The 22,659-nt window shown below is 43.3% G+C and overlaps 1 protein-coding gene across 2 annotated transcripts in view; it reads right to left on the bottom strand.

The window, feature by feature from the left end:
* Positions 1-22,296, bottom strand: part of ETFQO (electron-transfer flavoprotein:ubiquinone oxidoreductase) — a 107,273-nt gene extending 84,977 nt beyond the window's left edge. Inside the window, exons 1-8 of one of the 2 annotated variants that reach the window (XM_086784778.1) lie at positions 21,878-22,296; positions 21,536-21,612; positions 21,271-21,377; positions 20,932-21,013; positions 20,477-20,588; positions 19,449-19,495; positions 19,279-19,353; positions 19,052-19,168 (exon numbers count right to left, since the gene is read on the bottom strand). In XM_086784778.1, coding sequence (XP_086640904.1) covers positions 19,052-19,168; positions 19,279-19,353; positions 19,449-19,495; positions 20,477-20,588; positions 20,932-21,013; positions 21,271-21,377; positions 21,536-21,612; positions 21,878-22,160 — 900 coding nt within the window. In that variant the 5' untranslated portion in view covers positions 22,161-22,296. The remainder of the gene's footprint in view (positions 1-19,051; positions 19,169-19,278; positions 19,354-19,448; positions 19,496-20,476; positions 20,589-20,931; positions 21,014-21,270; positions 21,378-21,535; positions 21,613-21,877) is intronic. The other variant, XM_086784777.1, reaches the window with a different exon arrangement.
* Between the last annotated feature and the right edge of the window lie 363 nt (positions 22,297-22,659).

The raw sequence follows: 22,659 nt of genomic DNA, 5'->3' as shown, positions 1-22,659 counted from the left end.
AAGTCATGTGCGCATGTTCAATCCCTAACAACCGCCAGGTCAAGACACACGTCACATAAACAATTTATCATAATAATCTCCCTATGTCATAGAGCTTTGTAAAAATATGTAGGAATCCTCGCACTTCAACTTAAGAATATTGAACTCCAACTCAAGAACAAGCCTCTTCTACTCCCAAAGAGGAACATGCCTCTCTTGCTACAACCTAAAAGCATATGTGTATCTTGAGCTCAACTCAAACATACAAGTTTCCATTATGTACTCAACTTAGAAGCTTATCCTCAAGTTCGGGAAAAAAGCCTTTATCTTGTACTCAACTTAGGATAAACCCTTATCTTGATCTCAACTTAGAGAGAAAAGCCTAATCTTGTCCTTAACTTAAACAAACTACACTTAAAAGGTTGTTACGTAGCCTTACTTTACATATGTAAGGTTGTTAAATAATATGTTGGTCCATGTCATAGGCTCATGTCCTCCATACACTTCATAAAGGTAGCCTTGCTCACTTTCTTCTTCCTTGGAGGGGTCACATATGATCCTATCCGTTATTCAAGTAAAAGCTCAAGAATCTACCAGAAGCAGGCACCTAGCTCAAGTGGGAGTGTAGGAGATTCTACTGCATTTAATGCACAAGAATATCTTGACTTTGAGCTGTAACATGATTTGTACTTCAATCCTATATAAGAGCCTCCATCTTAATAAAAACTCGTGTGCCATTAATCTATTTTTTGCCTCTATCATGTGATTAATTCTGTCATTAACACTCTAATCCCTTTGCTCACAAATCATGTCATTAACAATCTAATCTCTATCACTATTTGGGCATCTTTGCGTTTCAAGCTTATGGATGAGTTCCACAAGATGGATTGGCATGGCCGAGGACTTGTTGTCAACACCAAGAGCCAATAGGCTAGTTATGTGGGCTGCAGATATTGATCCATGCCCATATCCAGAATATGGTACCATGGGTTACTAGCTAATGAAATAGGAAACTCTTCCATCGTTGAAGTGTTTTGTTGCATGCGTGAATTGTGCGTGCAATTCATAAGTTGGGGATGCCCTCTTGTGAACCATGTGAGTGAAACTGTCTTTTGACCTCGCTTGTGGAATGTAGACAGGTGTGGTAAGACTACTACTTTACTCTATGTTGCTCATTTTATGAGCAAATGACAAATTTTTTTGTTTTGCAGGTCCACACTCTAATAAGTGTGTCCGCCCAAGTTATAAATGAGTTTGGGCGTCCACACTTCATTAAAGTTCCAACAGACAATTCATAAAGAGGTTGGATCAGGTTCCGCTCCCCATCGGCTAGGCACATATTCAAGCACCCTTTTCTCCATGTTATGACCTTTGAGAGACCTCCCACGTGTCAAGAGGAGGGATGGTTTCGACGGGTGGCCCAATAGGCACCCTCCACTCATCCTCTACATGTTAGGAAAGCTTATCTTCCCTCTCTCTCTCTCTCCTCTCTCTAGAATTGAGCGCCAACCGTATGGGGGCTTCTCTTTTCATTTTTGGACACACACTTATGAGAAAGCTGATTTTCTTCTTTTTCACGATTCCCATAGCCATGAAATCTTGAGAAATCTTGTCTTCTACTCATATAGTCTCCATATGATCATCAATTTACAAAATTCCTCTCCATTCATGAATATGGAGCGTCCTACATATTCTATCTCCCCTAATTTTTTTGTAAACCCTAATTCTGTCAAAAACCCTAGTTTTGGAGAAACCATAGTACATCTATAGCCCTCTGCTTTGGACAGCTTTTGCATCCAAAAGCCCCAATTTTGGAGTCCAAATACCTACTGAAACCCTAATTTATGAAAACCCTAATTTCAGTCGAGAATGGAAATAGAAGCGTGGACATCAACCATACAATGGTTGTACTCAAAGGCAAGAAATAGAATTGCGGTAAGAGCTTATCTAAGCTCTCTTTCACTTACTCAAGATCCGAATACGTCATTATGGTCCTATGTCTCAGTCTTGGCACACACAATGTTATGTATGGATGCCAATGGAGCATAGTTGCATTTTCAAATGGAAGCTATGGAGGCAATCAACCGCATAAACAACTATGTTTACAATGCTGTTTTCATTTGCATAAATGCCTCTAGACAGTTTGGCATGTAAATGCCCGTGAAGCTTGTAAACAATAACCTTGATAATACAATCTATTACAAGGGGGGTCAGCCCTTTCTGGCCCTAGTGTAGTATGCAAGTGATTCAATTTTCAGCTTTGTTAAGCTTCATTTTGGGGTGCCATTTTCAACTTGTTTAATTGTGTTAATTGCTTAATTGTAAGGCAAGATTGTGCTCAACCCCGAATGGAGAAGTCTCATTGGTATCAAAGCCTAGGATCTTCTCTCTTCTTATGAGGAAGACAATCCAAAATCTAGCAAACACTAGCATTTCATTGTTAGACAATATGGCAAGACACACAGGTACCATGTGGAATGTAAATGCAAGACAATATGTACATGTGGAGCATGGAGAAGAGAATGTAAACAGTGATGCTCATATGCATAAACAAGATATGGCTGAAAATGTCTCTCATACATTTCATGATGGCAAAGTGTATGGTGGACAGCCGTCCCATGCTAGAGAGGAAGAGCATGTATTATATGTACATTTGGGACAACCGTCCCGTGGCAAGGAGAACGCTTTGGAGAAAACCAGACATGATGCTATGCAGGCTGAAATTGCAACTCTAAGAAGCAACTATGTGAAATGCAAGGCCACCTCAAAAGCATGCATGAAGGTTCACAAACTAAGAATGTATCTCATACGTCAAGGCAGCCCGCCTTTGTGAATGATGCATTAGAAAATATTGCATTGGAATTGGGAGTGCAGCCAAGAGATATGGCCATCTCTTATCTTAAGGGACAAGGTGATGTAATCACAGGTAAACAAGGTGGGCTTATGTTCAAAAAGCCACCTAATGTAAGTCCGCCTTCTCTTGTGGCATCAAAGTTGAAATTGGTTGTGCATAGGAAAAGAGAAGAGGTCTCTGCAACCTCTCATTACGCCACTACCACACATGCCACTTCCTCTCGTAGGCCGCCTCCTCTACCACTTGAAAACCTTCCCAAAGAGCATATGCATAAATCAACCCCTCTAAGTATGAAGCATGAATGATATGTGCCTACTTTGGATACAGGGAAGCGGCCAGCCATGGCACATGAAGAAGAAACCCACTGCCATAGAAAGAGAGCCAAAGAATTTGATGTGGGTGACAAGCATGTAAAATTTGAGGTTTATTATGGGGAGTATGATTCAGGTAAAGCATTATCTTTCATCTCCCACTTTGAAATTGCATTCCATGAAGCCGACTATTCCGAGAGTTCAAAACTCGGACATGTAAGAATGTACATGACAGGCGCCGCTACACATTGGTGGTTGGCCGAGAAACTTGCAAGCAATACCATTGCTACATAGGCTGAATTTAAAGAGAAGCTTTATGAGCAGTTTTTGCCTCCAAATTTTGTCAAAGACATGCCGAAAATGGGATAGGTTGGAACAAAAGGAAGGGCAATATATTTCCTCTTATGTGTCAAAGTTTTGGGAGGTGCTAATGGAAGTACGTCCCTTCATGAAGATAAATAAAGAGGAAAAGAAGAGGAAGTTTGAATCACGATTGCAACCCATCTTCCAACGAGGACTGCAGGTTTATCCCAATCAAACTTTATGCCAACTTATAAACTCCGTCTTGGCTTCAGAAGAGCTAAATGTTAAGTGCGTGCAATCCAAGATTGATGTAAGCTTGGGAAAGGGCAAGGACAAGGCTGGCCCTTTTGTTCAAAGGAGTGGACAGCCACCAAGAAGAGATTTTGGAAATGCAAAAGGTGCGCATAAGGCAAAAATTCTAGTTTTAAGGATACTAAACGCATGCATAAGGCCGAAGATGCAAAGGAGAAGAAGCAACCACCCAAAAAGAGCACTTTTGGGTTATCTCTGCAGCAAAGAATGCAATATATGCGTGAAGGGAAATGCTTTAGATGTAGTAGTAAAGACCACATTTCTCCTCAATGCCCAAACAAGAGAAAGAAAGAAGAAGATCCCAAACCACTTATAAACATGATACATGATGTACAGGGTAATACGGGCCATGCAAGCATGGATAGAATGGTATGCAAAGCATGGGGGCAACTCGAATACCAGCCTGCCTTATTCATGTTTCATGATTGCTATACTCACAACTTCATCTCCACTCATATGGCTGCCACCTTGGCGATTGAAGTAGGTGAAATATGACCCGAAACAAATGCATGTTCAGCCTTTATTGAGAAGGATGTGAAGGTCACTCGCTTATTTGAAAGTTGAGAATACACATCCAAGGCTATCTCGACCACAAGAACTTTCTCATTGCGCCTCTTAGTGAATGTGATGTGTTACTTGGAAAACCATGGCATGCACGCCTTGAGCCCACCAAGAACTACAAAACCAACAAGATCTATTTTATGTACAAAGGTAGAGAGCATTGTATAGATGCCGGTGTATTGGATGACACTATGCCCGTAGTATCTCATGTACAAATCAATAAAGTAATGAAAAAGAGTATTTGTTCGTACTTGGTTTTTGTACGTGATAAAGTGGAAAATGCTAATGTACATATGGATACCCTTACACATGATAGGCTAATTTTTTTAAGTGAGTTTAAGGATTGTTTTGATGACTTTCTTCTAGATGATATACCTCCCATTCGACCGGAAGACCACTGTATTGAATTAGTGCCGAGAAGTTCACCACCAAATAGGCCAGCATATCGTTGCCAACAAAAGACGATCGTGAAACAAGTTGGGAAGCTATTAGAGAAGGACTTAGTGCGGCCAAGTTCATCGCCATTTTGCTCACCCATTCTCCTTGTGCAAAAGAAGGATGGTTCATTTCGCATGTGTGGATTACAGCGCATTAAACAAGATAACCATCAAAAATCGGTTTCCAATTCCGAAGATAGATGATATCTTGGACAAATTGGATGGATCATCATGTTTTAGTCGCATTGATCTAAAGAGCGGCTATCATTAAGTTCGAGTGATGCCAGAGGATGTACATAAAACGGCCTTTCTCACTTCTTTTGGTCTCTATGAGTACTTGGTTATGCCTTTCGGTCTCATCAACACTCCAGCTACTTTTAGTCGCATGATGGAGGACCGAATTTTCAGAAATCATAGAGCATTTACAGGTGTCTTCTTTGATAATATTCTTGTGTTTTCCAAGAATGAGGACGAACACAAGAAGCACTTGAGAGTGGTCTTTGATGAATTGAAGCAACACAAACTTACGATAAATGACAAAAAGAGTGAATTCTTCCTTTTGGAGATCACTATTTGGGAAATATAGTATCCAAAGATGGTGTGAGAATGGATCTCGCAAAGATCCAAGCCATCAAAGATTGGCCAAAACTCAAATCCATACATGAAGTACGCAGTTTTCTTCGTTTATGCTCATACTACAGGAGATTTATCTTCCATTTTGCAATGGTTGCTTCGCCATTTACATGAGCCATTCATTGTTGAATGTGACGCATATGGCAATTGTATTGGTGCTGTCCTAAATCAAGAGGGACATGCAGTTGCATATGCAAGCATGAGATTGCGTGATGCCAAGCTTATACTTGACGTTTATGAGAAGGAATTATTTATTGGCCGTTGTTCATGCACTTACAGTGTGGAAACACTACTTACTGGGAGCTGAATTTGTGGTCAAAACCGACCATCAAAGTTTGAGATACTTTCTTACGCAAACTAAACTCTCCGAAAAGCAAATGAGGATGGCCAATTTCCTCTCAATGTTTCATTTTCAAATTTTGCATACTCCAGGCAAGAAAAATGTGGTGGCCGATGCATTATCAAGAAAGCCATGTGTGGCTGCAATTTCAATTGGCTCTCATCAAGAATTGTCTACTAAGCGAGAAATGTATCATTTGGAACCTGATTTTGGGGATATATGGGCTAATTTAATGGCTGGTCATGCACATCCATCTTCTATGGTTAAAGATGGCTATCTTATGAGGATAATTGCCTATGTGTGGTAAAAGACTTGAGGCCAAAAGTTTTGAATGAATGTCATGCACCTCCGTATACACGACATAGGGGAATATTTCCCACTACACAAATGATTGAAAAATATTTCTTTTGGCTAGGCATGAGGAAAGAGATAGAAACTTTTATTCGTACATGTATCACCTGTCAAAAGGTAAAGTTTGATAGGCAAAAGACCCCTGGTTTACTTTAGCCTTGGCCTATTCCTAACCAGCCATGGGAAAGCATCACAATGGATTTCATTATGGATCTTCCTTGTACACAATATGTTAATGATGCAATTTGTGGACCATTGTGGACAGGTTTAGCAAGAAAGCAGATTTCATACCTGTCAAGAAGACCATAAAAGCTGAGCATATGGTCAAACTCTTTATGTCACAAGTGTTTAAGCATCATGGAATGCCTAAGACAATTGTAGGGGATAGAGATCCCATAACAACGAGCCTCTCTTAGAAAGCTCTATTTGAAACATGGGCACCAAGCTGAATTTTTCATCGGCTTATCATCCTCAACTTGATGGACAAAGTGAAGCTGGAAATTCAACTATATTGGATTTGCTTAAATGCTATGTGGCAGATCAAAAATCTTCTTCGGAAAAGTATCTACCACTTGTGGAATTCGCATTACAATAATACAGTACATGTTTCTACAAGCAAGGCTCCTTTTGAGATCATTTATGGCAAAGTGGTATTGCCACCCTCAAGCAAAGCATAAGAAGACTGCCAACAAGCATACAAGGCAATTGGATATCAAAAAAAATGATTTGGTATCACTGAAATTTCAGAAAGACAGGCTTAGTAAGAGACCTGGTAAGGAGGAAGCATGCCCTAAGCTCTCTAACAGGTATTATGAACCCTTCAAAGTGATCAAAAAGATAAATAATGTGGCTTTCCGGCTTGCTTTACCGGATCATTGGAAGATACACAAAGCGTTCCATGTGAGCCTCTTTCGCAAGTATGTGGGACCTCCACCTATGGAACCAGTCCTAGAGGATCCACCGGAAGTGGATGAGTTGGAAGAGGTTTTGCAACCCAAACAAATTGTCTTTCACAAAGAGCGTAAACTTGCAAGTGGCAACCTACAAAGTTGCTATCTTGTGAAATTCAAGAATAATTCTCCCATGGACCCACGGTGGATGGATGAAGCTTACTTTCAGGAGTATCCGCAGCTCCTTCGAGCATACCTGGAAGCACTTCAGTTGTGGTCAACTATTTAGAAGCAGGGAGGGGATGTCACTATTTGGGCACTCTCTGCGCTTCAGGCTTATATAAGATAGACTGGCATGGTCGAGGACTTGTCGTCAACACCAAGAGCCAGTAGGTTGGTTATGTAGGCTGGGAATATTGATCTGCACCCATATCTAAAATACGGTACCATGGGTTACTAGCTAAATGAAATGGGAAACTGTTCCATGGTGCATTCTTGTATTGCATCCATGCGTCTAAAGCTGGACTGTGAAATCAAATGGAAGCTATGGAAGCAATCAACCCCATCAACAACCATGCTTACAATGTTGTTTCATTTGCATGAATGCCTCTCGACAGTTTGGCATGTGAATGTCGATGAAGCTTGTAAACGGGAACCTTGATAATACCATCTATTACAAGGGGGGTCAGCCCTTTCTGGCCCTAGTACAGTGTGCAAGTGATTTCAATTTTCAGCTTTGTTAAGCTTCATTTTGTGGTGCCATTATCAACTTGTTTAATTGTGTTAATTCTTAATTGTAAGGCAAGATTGTACTCAACCCCGAAAGGAGGAGTCTCATTAGTATCAAAGCCTGGGATCTTCTCTCTTCTTATGAGGAAGACAATCCAAAATCTAGCAAACACTAGCATTTCATTGTTAGACAATATGGCAAGCCACACAGATACCATGCAGGATATAATGCAAGGCAATATGTATATGTGGAGCATTGAGAAGAGAATGTACACAGTGATGCTCATATGCATAAATAAGATATGGCTGAAAATGTCTCTCATGCATTCCATGATGGCAAAGTGCATGGTGGACAGACAATATGTATCTGTGGAGCATGGAGAAGAGAATGTACAGTGATGCTCATATGCATAAACAAGATATGGCTGAAAATGTCCCTCATGCATTTCATGATGGCAAAGTGCATGGTGGGCAGCCGTCCCATGCTAGAGAGGAAGAGCATGTATTATATGTACATTTGGGACAACCGTCCCCAGCTCAATCCCAAACGGGGGAGTCTCAATCTCTTTGCTCACTAATCATGTCATTAACACTTTAATCCCTTTGCTCACTATTCATGTTGCTAATCCTCTTTGATCCCCTACGAGCACATCTTGATCTCTTTACTTAATCTAACAATTGGTATCAGAGCCATAGAATCATCTCTAGGACTTTGCATTAATTATGTTGGGGTAAAGGCATTATGCCCACCCTTATAGTGTGTACAAGCCCATAAGTTATAGTACATAGTACACTTAGTACTTTTAATGTACTAAGTGCACTATGTGTACTAGTGCAATATACATGTGTGATAGGGGAGTCACACACTCATCTCGGTGAGTTGACTTATCCCCACAACTCTCCCATTCAACTGGTATCAGAGGCATAGCCAGCCGCACTTATTGAAGGCGTTGCTATTCATCTCTGCGGTGATACACACACACAGGTTTTCGGGTTTTCTCTGCTCGAATAGGGTTTCCTGCATTGATGGCTTTTACGGGCAGCCAGTCTTTGCATTTGGGAATCCAGCAACAGCAGCTGCCCTCAGATTTCCCATTGGTGCGGTGAGCGTGGAGGGGGCCTGCGCGAAGTGGTGAAGTGGCGTTGAGGCGTTGGTCCAAAAAAGCGTAGCGCTACTAGGCGAAGGCAGGCGGGCATCCCTGGCAGGCAGCTTCTCGCTCTTTGACACGTGCTATGCGCTGAGCTCCACGTCACCTTCTACAAGGCGTCAGACTCCTGGCAGGCGAGCGAAGAAGTCAGGTGTGGTGCGTGTACCAGCGAAGCCCACGCTGCCTAAAGAGCAGGTAGCCAACAGCCAGGCGGAGGCGGCGAAGGCAGCAATATGTGAACGTGGGGAAGCGTACAGAAGCGCTAACCAGTAGGCGAAGGCAGACTGCGGAGCTACCACATAGTGCGGTACACCTGCACGAACCCCAGCCAGCAGCGTAGGCTGCTCAGCCAACCAGGAGCAGCCAGCCATCCGTACACGCACAGCAACGAGCAGGGCCATCAGCATGAGATTTCTGCAGCAGCACCAAATTCATCACCCTTTTTTTTTCTGCAACAAAAAATCAAAAAATTACCTGAGGTATTTGCTTCAATTTTTTGGAATTTGCATGTCCAATTCGCAATTGAGCAGGTACAATCATCAATTGAGCAGGTCAGGTGCCGAATTGCTCAATTTTTTAGCAAAATTGGCAAAATTGGGTGACATTGGTCACAATCAGGATCAATTTGCAGGAAATTGGATGTCGAAATTTGGGGCTTTTGATGTAATTGTGCAATTAAGCACTCATACATGCTGTATGATGTGAGAAATCGCACATTCGGGCAAAATTGCAGTGCAAATCAAGGGGCTTTTGTGCCGATGGAATTGATTTGCATGCAGGCAATCGCATTTGATGCTTTGGGCAACGTGTTGATGCCTGTCAAGCACTCAATGTGCCTGTAAATCAAGGAGTTTTCATGTATTGGATGTATATGTGGCCAGGGGGAAGCATCGCGAAGACTCTGGATGCCTTCATGTGCGTCAATGTACCATGTATGATCAGCAATTGATCTTAAATCAAGGGGCTTTTCAAGATCTTATGCTTGTTGAGCTTGGCAAAGCAGCAGGCAAGACTTTTATGCCTTGAATCCTCAGAAATCAGCTTGCAGTCAAGGGGCTTTTGCCCAATTTTTGTTCGGGACTGTTGTATGCAGTGTTCGGGACTGTAAAAGTCTGATTTTCACTCATTTGGACAGCCAGGAGAGCATTTATTGCTACTGTACCTGCTGGTACAGATTTGGTACAGCTTTGTACAAGTTTTGGCATGGCTGCACATTGATTTGAGTGAGCAAAAGGTTCAATTTCAGCTGCTATACTTGCCGGTACAGGTTTGGTACATTACAGGTGAGCACTTGGTACTGTTGTACAGTACTTTGGAAGGGCAACAGAGCACATTTAAGGTGCTGTCCTAAATCTGCAGCAACCAGATTTTGGTGATTTCATCACATACAGTGGGAGTAGAGTTGCATTTGTGCTTCCGCAGTGGGAGATAAAGCTTGGGAGAACAACTGTGAGCACTTTGTATGCTTTTGGTGCAGTGTTTGCACATTTTGCAAGGAGTGAGGTATTGACAGGTTGCATATTGCTATGGCAACCACAGGTGAGAGCTCTTCATTGCTTCACATCAAGAAGCTTGAAGACTCACATAACTATGACATTTGGCAAACCCAGTGCTATAATGTGTTGCTCTAGAAGAAGCAGCACAGGCCTATCAAAGAAAGGGGTGTAATGCCCGCTTCTCTTACTGCTGAAGAGTGGGAAGATATGGATGAGCTAGCAAGATCCACCATCATGTTGTCTGTGTCAGACACTTTACTTTTCAGCATTCGTGAAGAGAAGACAGCTTGGGGAATGTGGCAAAGATTGCAGGACTTGTATGCCCAGCAAAGTGCCTCAAGCAAAGTGTATTGGTTGAACTCATAGGTCTTCAGATGAAGGAAGGGGCGTCTATGACAGCCCATCTAAATGAGTTTAATGGTATTGTCAGCCAGGTCATAAATCAAAAGTTGGCACTGGACGATGAGTTCAAAGCCACTTTTCTCTTATGCACTTTGCTAGAGAGTTGGGACACATTCAGGACAGCCACTAGCAATTCGAATGCTATGTTGTCATATGCAGATGTTGAGGGTGCTCTTCTTCAAGAAGAGATGAACAGGAAAAACAACTCTGTTGGAAAGTCCAATGCAATGAATGCACGTGGGAGATCCCAGCAAAGGGGAAAAAGCCAAGAACAGGGAAGGAGCAAGTCTCGCTCCAAAAAGGACTTGGAATGCCATTATTGTGGCAAGAAGGGACACATTAAAAAGCAATGCTACAAATGGAAAAATGATCAAAAGGAAAAGGGAAAAGGCAAAGACAAAGACAAAGACAAAGACGAAGCCAAAGATGTAAAGCCAAAGGGCAAAAGTGGAGTCAAGATTGAAGAAGTCAATGTGTCACATGCCGGTGACAGTGAGGATGAGGTCCTATTTACGTCTTCACTTGATGCCCATTCACTTCTTACAAGTGGTCATCGTATGCACTCATGGATCATTGATTCAGGTGCCTCCTTTCATGTCACAGGTTGCAGAGACTTGTTTGTCAGGTATACTGCTGGCAATGAAGGAGTGGTTTATTTGGGTGATAACCATGCATGCAAGATTCTTGGCAGAGGTGATGTGAGGCTTGTGTTTTCAGATGGCTCACAGCTTATGCTCCATGATGTCAGGCATGTGCCTGAGATCAAGAAGAATCTGCTTTCTACTGGACAGCTTGATGATACTGATTATGTTACCACATTTGGTCGTGGAAAGTGGAAGATTAGTAAGGGCTCACTGGTTGTTGCCAGAGGCCCTAAGGTGGACACTCTTTACTTCATGCATGCAGGTGTTTGTCACCATGCTAATGTAAATGCAACCGAGCTGCCGGAAATTTCTATGTGGCATAGCCGGTTGGGACACATGAGTGTCAAAGGAATGGAGCAATTGTCTCGTTTGGGTTACTTGCCTTCTCTAAAGTTTTCAAGTTTTCAGTTTTGTGAGCATTGTATATATGGTAGGCAACTACAGTGCCCCCACAAGAAAGCTCTTGGACAGAAAGATACTCAGTTAGAGCTTGTGCATACAGATGTATGTGAGATGCCTCAGCTTTCTTTGGGAGGGGCAAAATACTGTGTGTCTTTTATAGATGATGCCACACGCAAGGTGTGGGTTTATCCTCTTCGTTTGAAGAGTGATACATTCTCAGTGTTTGAGAAGTTTGTTGCTCTTGTTGAGAATCAAACTGGCAAAACACTGAAGGCTTTGCGTTCCGACAATGGTGGAGAGTATATGTCCAAACAGTTTCAGGACTTTTGTGATGCTAAAGGTATCAAGAGGGAGCTCTCTACTCCTTATGATCCTCCACAAAACGGGACAGCAGAGAGGATGAACAGGACCATTCAGGAGAAGGTCCGTTCTATGTTGTCACATGCTGCATTACCTCATGGTTTTTGGGCTGAAGCTGTTATGACAGCCGTTCATCTAATAAACAGGTCACCTAACACGAGGCTTGGTGGGAAAGTGCCAGAGGCTTTTGAAGGCAATCTATGGCTACGAGACTTGTACAACTTTTTGTACATTATGAATATACTGCATACTCAGCTATCTCTTTATAACTTTTCTCTATCTTCTTTATGCGTTTTGCAGCAAGCATGTTCCAGGATGGTGTTTAGAGCTGAAATAAGACTCCCAAAGCTTCCAAATGTGACATTGGTGGCAAAGGGGGGTGTCATGTGCAAGACATGCAGGCTGATCCCAAAGCTGACCCTTGAGGGGCAACAGATTAAAGACAAGATTAGAACCAGATTTTGGAGCATATGTTGCTGGTGTGGCAGGGAAGGACTGGTGGAGGACAAAGGAGGCTGTTGGCCAGTGCATGAAAGGGAACAAGACCAATCGGCTACAGCAAAGTGGCATGATTTTGTCCAGAACCTGGCCGACAGCAGGTCAACCAATCCACTAGGAAATTCCAAAGCCTATTTAAAGCATGTTTGCTCATCGTTTTTTATTATTCAACCCTTCAACAAGTTGGGTCATAGACTTAGGGTTAGATTAGGTATTTTCTACCTTTTCAAGGTAGCCTATGGTTGCAAGATTTGTACATCCCTTTTGTACTATAGAATATACTGAATACTCAGCCGTCTCTCTCTCTCTCTCTTCTCCATCTTCTGTATGCGTATTACATAAAGCATTTTCCACGATGGTGTTTAGGGCTGAAGAAGACTCCTAGAGCTTCCGCATGTGACATTGGTATCAGAGCATCAGGCTCAGCAAGGCTAAACACTGATTCAATCCCAAATGAAGGTGCTCAGTCCAAGGAAAGGAACACAAGACATGGAAGAAGTTCCGAGGAGGTTGGTTGGTGGTGTTCCACAAGACCCAAGGGGAATGTCACTCCTGTGAGTCGGATGCCACTTGGGGCACACCAAGAAAGGCTTTCAAGCAACGGTTCCAAGGGAGGATGATCCTCCAAGGGGTGGAGTGAGAGTGCCAAACTCAATACTCACGAAAAGAAGACCAAAGAAAGTGTTCAAGGACAGGGCATGAAGGGAAAGGGGACGGGATGGAACAGATGCACACATCTTCATCAGATTTGGAGTGGATTTGGAGACCACGCACAAGTTTTCAGTGAAAAGGTTGCCAAAAAGGGAACGATGACAGGTTTGGGACTCCAGGAATAGACAATGGGATGATGACAATCATCCAAGAATAGAATTTGGAATGCCGTCATCAAGTTTAGCAAAGAGGGATGTCATGTGCAAAACATGTGGAGGCTGATCCCAAAGCTGACCCTTGACGGGAAATAGATAAAAGACAGGATTAGAACCAGATTTTGGAGCATATGTTGCTCGTGTGGGCAAGGAAGGACTGGTGGAGGACAAGGGATATCGACCAGTGCATGAAAGGGAACAAGACCAGTCGGCTGAGCAAAGTGGCATGATTTTGTCCAAGACTTTGCCGACAGCAGGTCGGCCAATCCACTAGGAAATTCCAAAGTCTATTTAAGGCATATACCTAGATGAATCCAGGAACATGCCCAAATTCACCTTATAAGAAAGTGCAATTTATAACCTCATGATAGTCATCCACAAGACAATAAACCATCAACTCCATCATGCATAGTATGGACTAGATACTATGACATCCCCACTAATGTCATCAGTGCCCAATAGTGGGTGTAGAACTTGGTATCAATATATGCTCCCACACACCCCCCCCCCACGCGCACACAGCATATGTAAACCAACCTCAGTCTTCAGACAAAACCAAAGGGCGGTGTGAAACAAACACTCGCACACAAAACACTTCAACACCTTTGAGGACCAAGAAAAGGAAAACAAACAACGGGAGCTAGAGTGCTCTTGCAAACAGTACAAGGACACCGATTGGCCCCAAAACGCAATGGCGCCCCTTGCGGTATTTCTTTAATTGATTATAACAGAGCTTTGATTACAATAAGGCTGGAAACTCAGCAGTCACAGCAGAACCCCTGAAGCCTGCAAAGACCCTGCATCATGGCTTCTTGTCCACTCGACATCCACAAACAAGTCTAGCCATTGTTCACATCGAAAGACTCTCTCACATTGAGTCTGCATACAGAAGCTTTCTCCCATGATCGGGGCTGCCACAACCATCCATAGCCTCTCACCCTATGAACAACATCACACCCTGACACGTCCAGTGCTTCTGCATCACAACACAGACTCCCAAACTGTCTCCCAAAAGAGAACTCGCATCACAGCACATCATACCATACAATTGACACACCTGTACCAACCCTCTCTACCTTCCAAGGGTACTATCCATCTCTTTCATGGATTCCCTGTCACCTGTCTAATCAGTAGCAAGGCTGTACCAAACATGTGTCCATTCCTGTACCTTATGCCTGCATGTGACCTATCTCAAAGAGAACCATAAACATGTTTCCTTGAGAAACCTACGACCTGTTTCCACGTGAAACCCTTAGGCCTGTTTCCCTTTGAAGCCTTTGTCCTGTTTCCATACAGAACCATTCACAGCACCATTCAACAACGGTGCCAACAACAGCATACATCTAGTTACCTGTTCCCTCATGAAATATCTGGAAACATAGAGCTGCCCATAACTGTAGGTCCCTCTGTTCCTTTCCAGCAGGAAGAAAACAATCTGCTCCATGAGCATGCAGCCATGCGAGTTTGCACCACTCCCATGCCAAGGAACACATTAAGAGACCTATACTTGCAGCCAACCAAAACAGCCCATAGACAGCCTTAAAGCAGTCCCGGCTATGCGCATCCTTGAGCCCGACCTGCTGGCAAAGAAAGAGAAAGACAGGGACCTGTAGTCCTGCGCCTCCCTTCCTACAACCATCTGTAGCTCGACCAACCCACCAGTCCTCCCAAGAGAAGAGCACGTACCTCTGCTGCTTCTACCCAACCCACCAGTCCTCCCAGGAGAAAGAGAAAGACAGGGACCTGCAGTCCTGCGCCTCCCTTCCTACAACCATCTGTAGCTCGACCAACCCACCAGTCCTCCCAGGAGGAGCACGTACCTCTGCTGCTTCTACCCGACCAGCTCTCCTTGCAGAACTGCCCGTTTTTCACCAGAGAGAGGGAGAGAGAGAGAGAGAGAGAGAAAGAGAGAGCAAATTCAGTTCTCCTGTGATCCCCCTTGCGCATGGAGAAAAGCGCGTACTGTTCTGTCCAGCAACCGCCTACAGTTCCCCTTGTGCGTGGAGAAAAGCATGCACTGCTCTGTCCAGCGCTGCTTGCAGCCGCTCGTTTGCCGAGAGAGAGAGAGAGAGAGAGAAAGAAAGAAAGAAAGAAAGAAAGAAAGTTATATTAACGTCCACGGGAGGCCGAATCCGACCTAAAACTGGAAAAAAAAATAACTCAAAATGAACTCTTAAGACTCTTAAGAGTTTAAATTACAATGGGTTCTATTGCATCTAGTTCGAAATTGAGGTTCAAAATAAAAATAGCTATATTTCATCCATGGATGGATTTGCTCGAGGGGGGTGGGGTACGGAATTCTTTAATGATTGCTTGTCCTCCTCTGTATATTGCCCATTTGCCATTCTTTCTTGCTTCTTTAACTTTATTCAGCTCTGCCGATCTGTTCTTGAGTTGTAGCGGGGTGAGTTCATCAGCTATCCATACCTTTGTCCCTTGGAGAGACCTTGTTTGCTTCATCACTGCTATTTTCTCATTGTTGTCCATATAGGAGACTTTAGCCTGTGTAACCTTTACTATAATAGCGATAGGGTCTCCTAAGTCCACGAAGGGGACTACTTTGCTCAGTTGTGCTGTAAGTACATCTGTATCTAATATGTAGTCTTCTCGAAGCTCTTGAGCTATGTCTGCCCTATCCCAGCCTTGAGGAAGACCTGTACCTGCAGCGGCTGTTCAGTCCGCCTGCTGTGCAGCCAGTCCAGCAGCCACCTAACACCTTCCCTCTTCTGCAACCCGTCAAAAGCCTGTAGAGCCTGCTGTCCTTGCAAAGGAGAACCATCCCACATGTGCTCCTCTGTCCAGCAGCCACCTCTGTGCAAAGGAGGAAACCGGCGTGTATGAGCAGTCCAACTCTCCGTGTGCCAAGCTCAAAAGGGAGAGAGAGAGAGAGAGAACATAAGCTGTCGCTTCAGCCCGCCAGCCCTCCTTCAGAAAAAAAGCACACCCTTTAGATTCAGCAGGCGCCTACCAAAGAGCATGAGATAGAAAGAGGCGTGTTTTCCAAAAGTAGGATAGCCTCCCAAATTAGCTTTTTGGGCCACCAAAGGTTATAAAACCTTTTAAATTAAAATCTCTTTGTCCCCTTCACACTTGGGGTTGTCCACACATGGGTTTCCTTTTCAACTCCAAATTGATGCCATTCACTCTGTCCACCATGTCCCCGTGCACACCTGCATACTTTCCAGAGAAAAACACAGGGTCGTGACAACATACATTCATACAAAGGCCTGTGTACTGAGTTTCTGTCAGAGCTCCGGAGATATAGGGCAGACTCAGCCATAATGAAGCCTAGCACCAAGTATCATAACAAATAGAAAGAATTATTACAACAAAAAGGTAGTTGATAGGGCATATGCACCAACTAAAGATAGAAAGAATTAACACAATATCAATTGGCTGCAACTTGGACAAAAACTTCACAATGTGAAATTTGCATGTCCGCTAATACAGCATAAAGATATACCTAGATGAATACAGGAACATGCCCACATTCACCTTATAAGAAAGTGCAATTTATAACCTCATGGTAATCATCCACAAGACAATAAACCATCAACTCCATCATGCATAGTATGGACTAGATACTATGACATCCCCACTAATATCATCAGTGCCCAATAGTGGGTGTAGACCTTGGTATCAATATATGCTCCCACACACACACACACACACACCACGCACACACACAGCATACATTCATACAAAGGTCTGTGTACTGAGTTTCTGTCAAAGCTCTGGAGATATAGGGAAGACTCAGCCATAATGAAGCCTAGCACCAAGGATCATAACAAATAGAAAGAATTATTACAACAAAAAGGCATGTGCACCAACTAAACATAGAAAGAATTAACACATAGAATATACTAAATACTATCTAGACGCCTGAGGGTTCGCGGATCCTCACATCGGAGACGGTGCCTACACCGGAGGATTTAGAGCATCATTGCGAGGCATCGGGCTCGTCCGACCAGGCATCTCACTATGGCAAATATCCAGGCCATCCGCCGGCAGAGACCCATGCTAGAGCTCCTAGGATGATTACGACTCCAGCCATATACTATTGTACTCACTGTCACTTTTGTACTCCCCCATATTCATGTATTCATGTATCCATGTACTCGTGTACCCCATTTTTGACTAGTAGCATTAGTACTGATGTATTGTGGGGCTATCTCTTTTCTTTTCCAGACAGTGTATCAGATGTCACATGGTTGTAACTTCGGTCTCATAGGTCACTTTGGCCTTTTGAAGACATTAATATAACATTTCATTTCATTCATCTCTCTCTCTCTCTCTCTCTCTCTCTCTCTCTCTCTCTCTCTCTCTCTCTCTTTGTACTAGGTCATTTTGGCGTTTTGAAGACGTTAATACAACTTTCTTTCTTTCTTTCTCTCTCTCTCTTAGAGATGTTAATATATCATTTCATTTCACCCCTTCGCCCTGGCCCCTCGCCCGCCCACTTTGCACTAGGTCATTTTGGCGTTTTGAAGACGTTAATACAACTCTCTCTCTCTCTCTCTCTCTCTCTCTCTCTCTCTCTCTCAGAGATGTTAATATATCATTTCATTTCACCCCTCCACCCTCGCCCACCCTTTCGCCCTTCGCCCTCCCCCACCCCCCTCGCCCTCCCCTTCGCCTATCCTCCTTGCACTCCCCTCGCCCAACCCACCCCGCCATCCATCTCTCTCTCTCTCTCTCTCTCTCTCTCTCTCTCGTGGGTATGATGAGTGGATCGGCCCTCAGAGTGCTGGTATGGAAGAAGTCAGTGAGAGCTCTCTGTACTATCCTCGAGCAAGTAAAGCTGATCTGGATCTCACTAAGGACTCCTTGTGTCTACGGAGCTCTAGAAGTAAAAGTCCCAGGCATCTCTGATCCGGGAAGTCCATGATCCTGGAAAGTGGTCCGAACCCAGCTCGGAAGAGGCAGCGGCACCTCCCCCGAATCTCATAGTACACGGGGCATCAGCATATGTAATGGTCCTCTGTCTCGGGCTCTGTGTGACAGAGCTGGCATGTCCTGTCCTCTGGTGCGGCCGCCCTAGGCCCATATCTGGCAATCTCCACTCTCAGCTGGTGGGACGAGGTGCGGATCTGGCCGATCGCACATCTCACCCCAAAGGATAGGTGTATGTCCATGTAGCGTGGACAGATAATGAACCCATCCTCTGTCAGGCATAGGAGGCGATCTCTGTAGAAGGCCATCTTTGTCCCCAGTGGACGACTAGGTGAACTCCATGTCCTCTGAGTATCCAGTCTGACAATGTCCTTCCTGATAACCCTATTCCGCTCTGTGCGGCTGAGAGCAAATGACGGGGCCTCTATGCTATACTTGAACGGGGGGAGTGCCTCCATCTGCATACCGTGCATGCCAAACCAAGTGCCTACCTGTGCATACCAGCACTCCGTATCTCCCTCAAGTGTCAACTGTCTCGAGGACCCCAGGGCTAGCCAGGGGTATCTATCAAGTGTGGTCCCTAAAACATGAATCTACTCCCACATGTGAAAGAGCCGACAAAAAATAGTTACAAGAACTTGCCTTACAATTATCCATGTGATAAACGAAAGATCCACCATATGTTTTGGTATCCAAAGGCCATCCTATTGTGTGCAAAACCAATCCAGGGTGGTGCTTGCTTTGATCCACTTCCCATACCTAAAGCGATCAATCAAAAAAGGTTCTATCACTTCATGAAAAACAAGGATACAAAATGGAAGCACTTCGATCTCAAGATGTAAATGCTGAGAAAATCTTAAGAGTCTCACCTCCTTTATTCCCAAAGCATAGGTTTGATGTTGAGCTCCTGCAAGCTCCCGCAAATGGAACTTCTTGAGAATCTTCTGTAAAAATGTAAAACACAATTTGAAGGGATTACAGTTCCAACTTCCATCGCATGTCTAAATCTTTGCTCCCAAAAGGAATGACATACACTGACCTGAGAGAGAGAACCTCGGCAGCCTTCACCAAAGAATGTAAGCCGCCCTAGAATCACAGTACAACTTTCCACATTAACCTTTCATTGTGCACATTGGGCCTCAAACCCTCAGTGCTGAACCCAACTCAATCAGACTCTCAACCAAATGAAAAACCCAGACAAGCTCTGTCCATCTCACTAATGCTTCTCTTCGCAGTAATGAGAAAAGGTTAACAACATGGTTATTGATGGCATGATGGATTACCATGACAATATCAGATAGCTTCTGGTTGAACATAAAATAGCAAGCATTACTGAACAAAAAGAACCAGTAAAGTTTTTGAAACAGCAACAGAAAACTATTAGAACGCCTCTTCATCATCAAAAGCGTTAGGATTATGTTTTACCGACTAGACCTAAAACTTCTGCAAATCACTACATCTGAAACACTTTAGCATGGACTGCAGAGGCATAAAAGGGTGCGTATAGTCTTATTTTGGGCAGCCAGACAGTCCAGGAGGTATTCTGCATTTCTGCAAAAGAGTCTAAAGTCCATAGTGCTGATGCCATAATTTGTGCATCTCCACAGGTAAACACAGGGTGAGTGTGTAAGGCCCACACACGTTTAAAAAACAGGAAAAAAGCATTAGTTCACCCCAGATGCAGACCAACCAGGCTGATTTGCATTAAGAGGCTAGTTGAAGGCCTTTCCTTCCTTATTCAGCACATCAAGACTAGAATGCACAATTGCCTAGGGATTTCCGCATCCAAAAACAATGCCAAGTTAGAGTTCCCTGTTTTTCATCAGTTTTCAACCTGTGTTTTGATTGCAACAATTGTATATCCACTGTACAGCATTTGTTAGCAATTTGTTTGGGTTATTTGCTTTATTTTTTAAATGCGCTTGTAGTAATTATTAGTCCTCCTGTACTTGCTCAACCTTGCATCAATAGAATCTTTAATCAAATACAAAGGAGACTCCATCAACACAAAAGGTGAGCAAAGGCATCCAGAAGCAGACAAAATTGATAGGTTGGATAAACGCAAACCTCTCAACTCAACACCCCGCTGAAAGGTCGACTTTCTATTCCCGGTTTTGGAGATGCCCATATCATTTGTTGCAATGCCCACCACTTTGTTTCCTCCCCCATCATAAAGTATCTGTATAAGCTAAAACTACAGTCAATTACCAATAACATAAATACACTACTCAATAACATAAATGGTCACTTAACCAAAATAATTTAGAAACAGAACCCCTGCCCATCTAACACTGGGCAGAATCGGACGGGGGATATTCCTCGCCCATGAGGAACAGAGCAGGTGAAATCTTCCCTTTTCCAACAGGGTTTATGTTTGTAAAGGCCCTTATGCGGGCTTGTCTTGGAAATTTCCATAATCTTGAGAGTGAATCTAGTATGCTTTGATACCTTGAGACAAAATTACACATTGTTTAGGGAAAGAACATAAATAATGTACCTAAGTTTTGAGCACAGCACATTACCTCACTGGCGGCAAAGCCTGGATAGATCTCAACTCCAAGGTCTTCTGCCCTTTTTGCAAGCCATCGCACAAGTTCGCTCAAACTAAACAAAGATAAATGTTGTTGAGTTCATGTGCATGATAAAAATTTCAAAACTAGTTTTCTAAAAAATGCTTTATGTTCATGAGATTTTATGTTATGTTCTAGACAAGTCACAAATGTTGAGGGTGAGTCATGCAGGAGGTTGGCTGCCAATAAAATGCTGCTCCAGACAAAGGGTGAAATTGGCATCCCGTCCTCCTCATGCCCCCACAATGAAATCTAGCTTGTAATAAGAGAATGTTAAGTGTTGTACACTACCTTATTACAAAATTGCCATGGTTCTTGAAGGGAGACGGTAATGGCACGGCGCGATTGGCAGCAAGCCACCAGAACTTGTCTGTGGAAACAGGTACTCTAACTGGTGCCTGTGACAAAATTTATCTTCAAATAAAAATACGCATTTAGCCGAAAAGAACTGGCATCCTTACTCATTGCGTGGATTCTTCACATGAACTTTAAGATTTGTACATCATTGTCATTCAATATATACTTGTGAAATGTGGTCTTAGTCGCGCATACATACTCCTTGATCCTTCCAATCTGGGAGAAGCTCATCGAGCGCACGTGTTTCTAGAACGTTGCCGGAGATGATGTGAGCTCCTGTGGGGTAAATTGGATCAACTAGTCATCTTCTTCATGATTTGAAGCATTGAAAGCCTCTCAGGAAACAGGATGAACCTCTTTTCTTAAAAATTCCAATTATATATACATACTTACATGTGTGTGCGCACACGTGCATGCATGCATGTATGTATGTATATTTTTGTTTTTGCATGTTTTTGTAAATATATCAGGAAAAAAAAAACAAAATTTTCTTATTGTGCATCATGAAAGATGAAAGAGAAGCAAGAGTAGAGGAGCTAACCGATTTCTGCGCCTTTCTCGACGATGCAGACAGAGAGCTCTTTGTTTCTCTGTTGAGAGAGCTGCTTGAGTTTGATGGCTGCAGAGAGACCGGCAGGGCCTCCGCCGACGATCACCACGTCGTACTCCATGCGTTCTCGGTCCTCTGTTGCCTGCGAGCAAAACCCTAGCTCTCGCAGAGGCCGCCATGAAAGAAAACGGTATGGAAGAGTGTGAGGCTGCTTCGAGAGTAGGTTGCGACGAGCCCTCGAAGCAGCAAGCAGCCATGGGATCCGCTGCATCATCACGGTTCTATTATGTATGTATATGTATATGTATGTCACGTGACTCTTTTAGTATTCCTTTTTGGAGTCAATAATGTTGTGATCCAATTGTCTTTCCAAGTCCTTTCAACCCGCGCTTTGCTGCTGTATGTAAAAGACATTAAGAAGCAAAACCCAGGAATGAAAGCCGGAATACAAACGGTCAATTCAAGAATGGAAGCCGGAATACAAAGGGTCAATTCAAGAATGGAAGCCGGAATACAAAGGGTCAAATCGAATGGATTTTATCCTCGTATTTTTTAGAAATCCAGGATTTCTTTTTTCTCTCCTCTCCTTGTGCCTTGGTTGTCCATGGTTAATATGTAATAGATAATAATCTTGTGATCCATTGGAATTTTGTAATATTTTTCCAAAATATGGTATAGATACTTTATCAATGTCATTCATTGGTCTAGAGAGTGGATGGATCCTCACTGCACATTTGTTCTTCTCTATTTTTTAATTGAAAGGCTCAATTATT

This window comes from Cibotium barometz, chromosome 47, assembly GCF_041138505.1.
Source record: "Cibotium barometz isolate CiBa-2024 chromosome 47, ASM4113850v1, whole genome shotgun sequence".
Lineage (NCBI taxonomy): Eukaryota > Viridiplantae > Streptophyta > Polypodiopsida > Cyatheales > Cibotiaceae > Cibotium > Cibotium barometz.
Note: the sequence above shows the minus strand (reverse complement) of the source record. Positions and strands in the feature narration are given on the sequence as shown.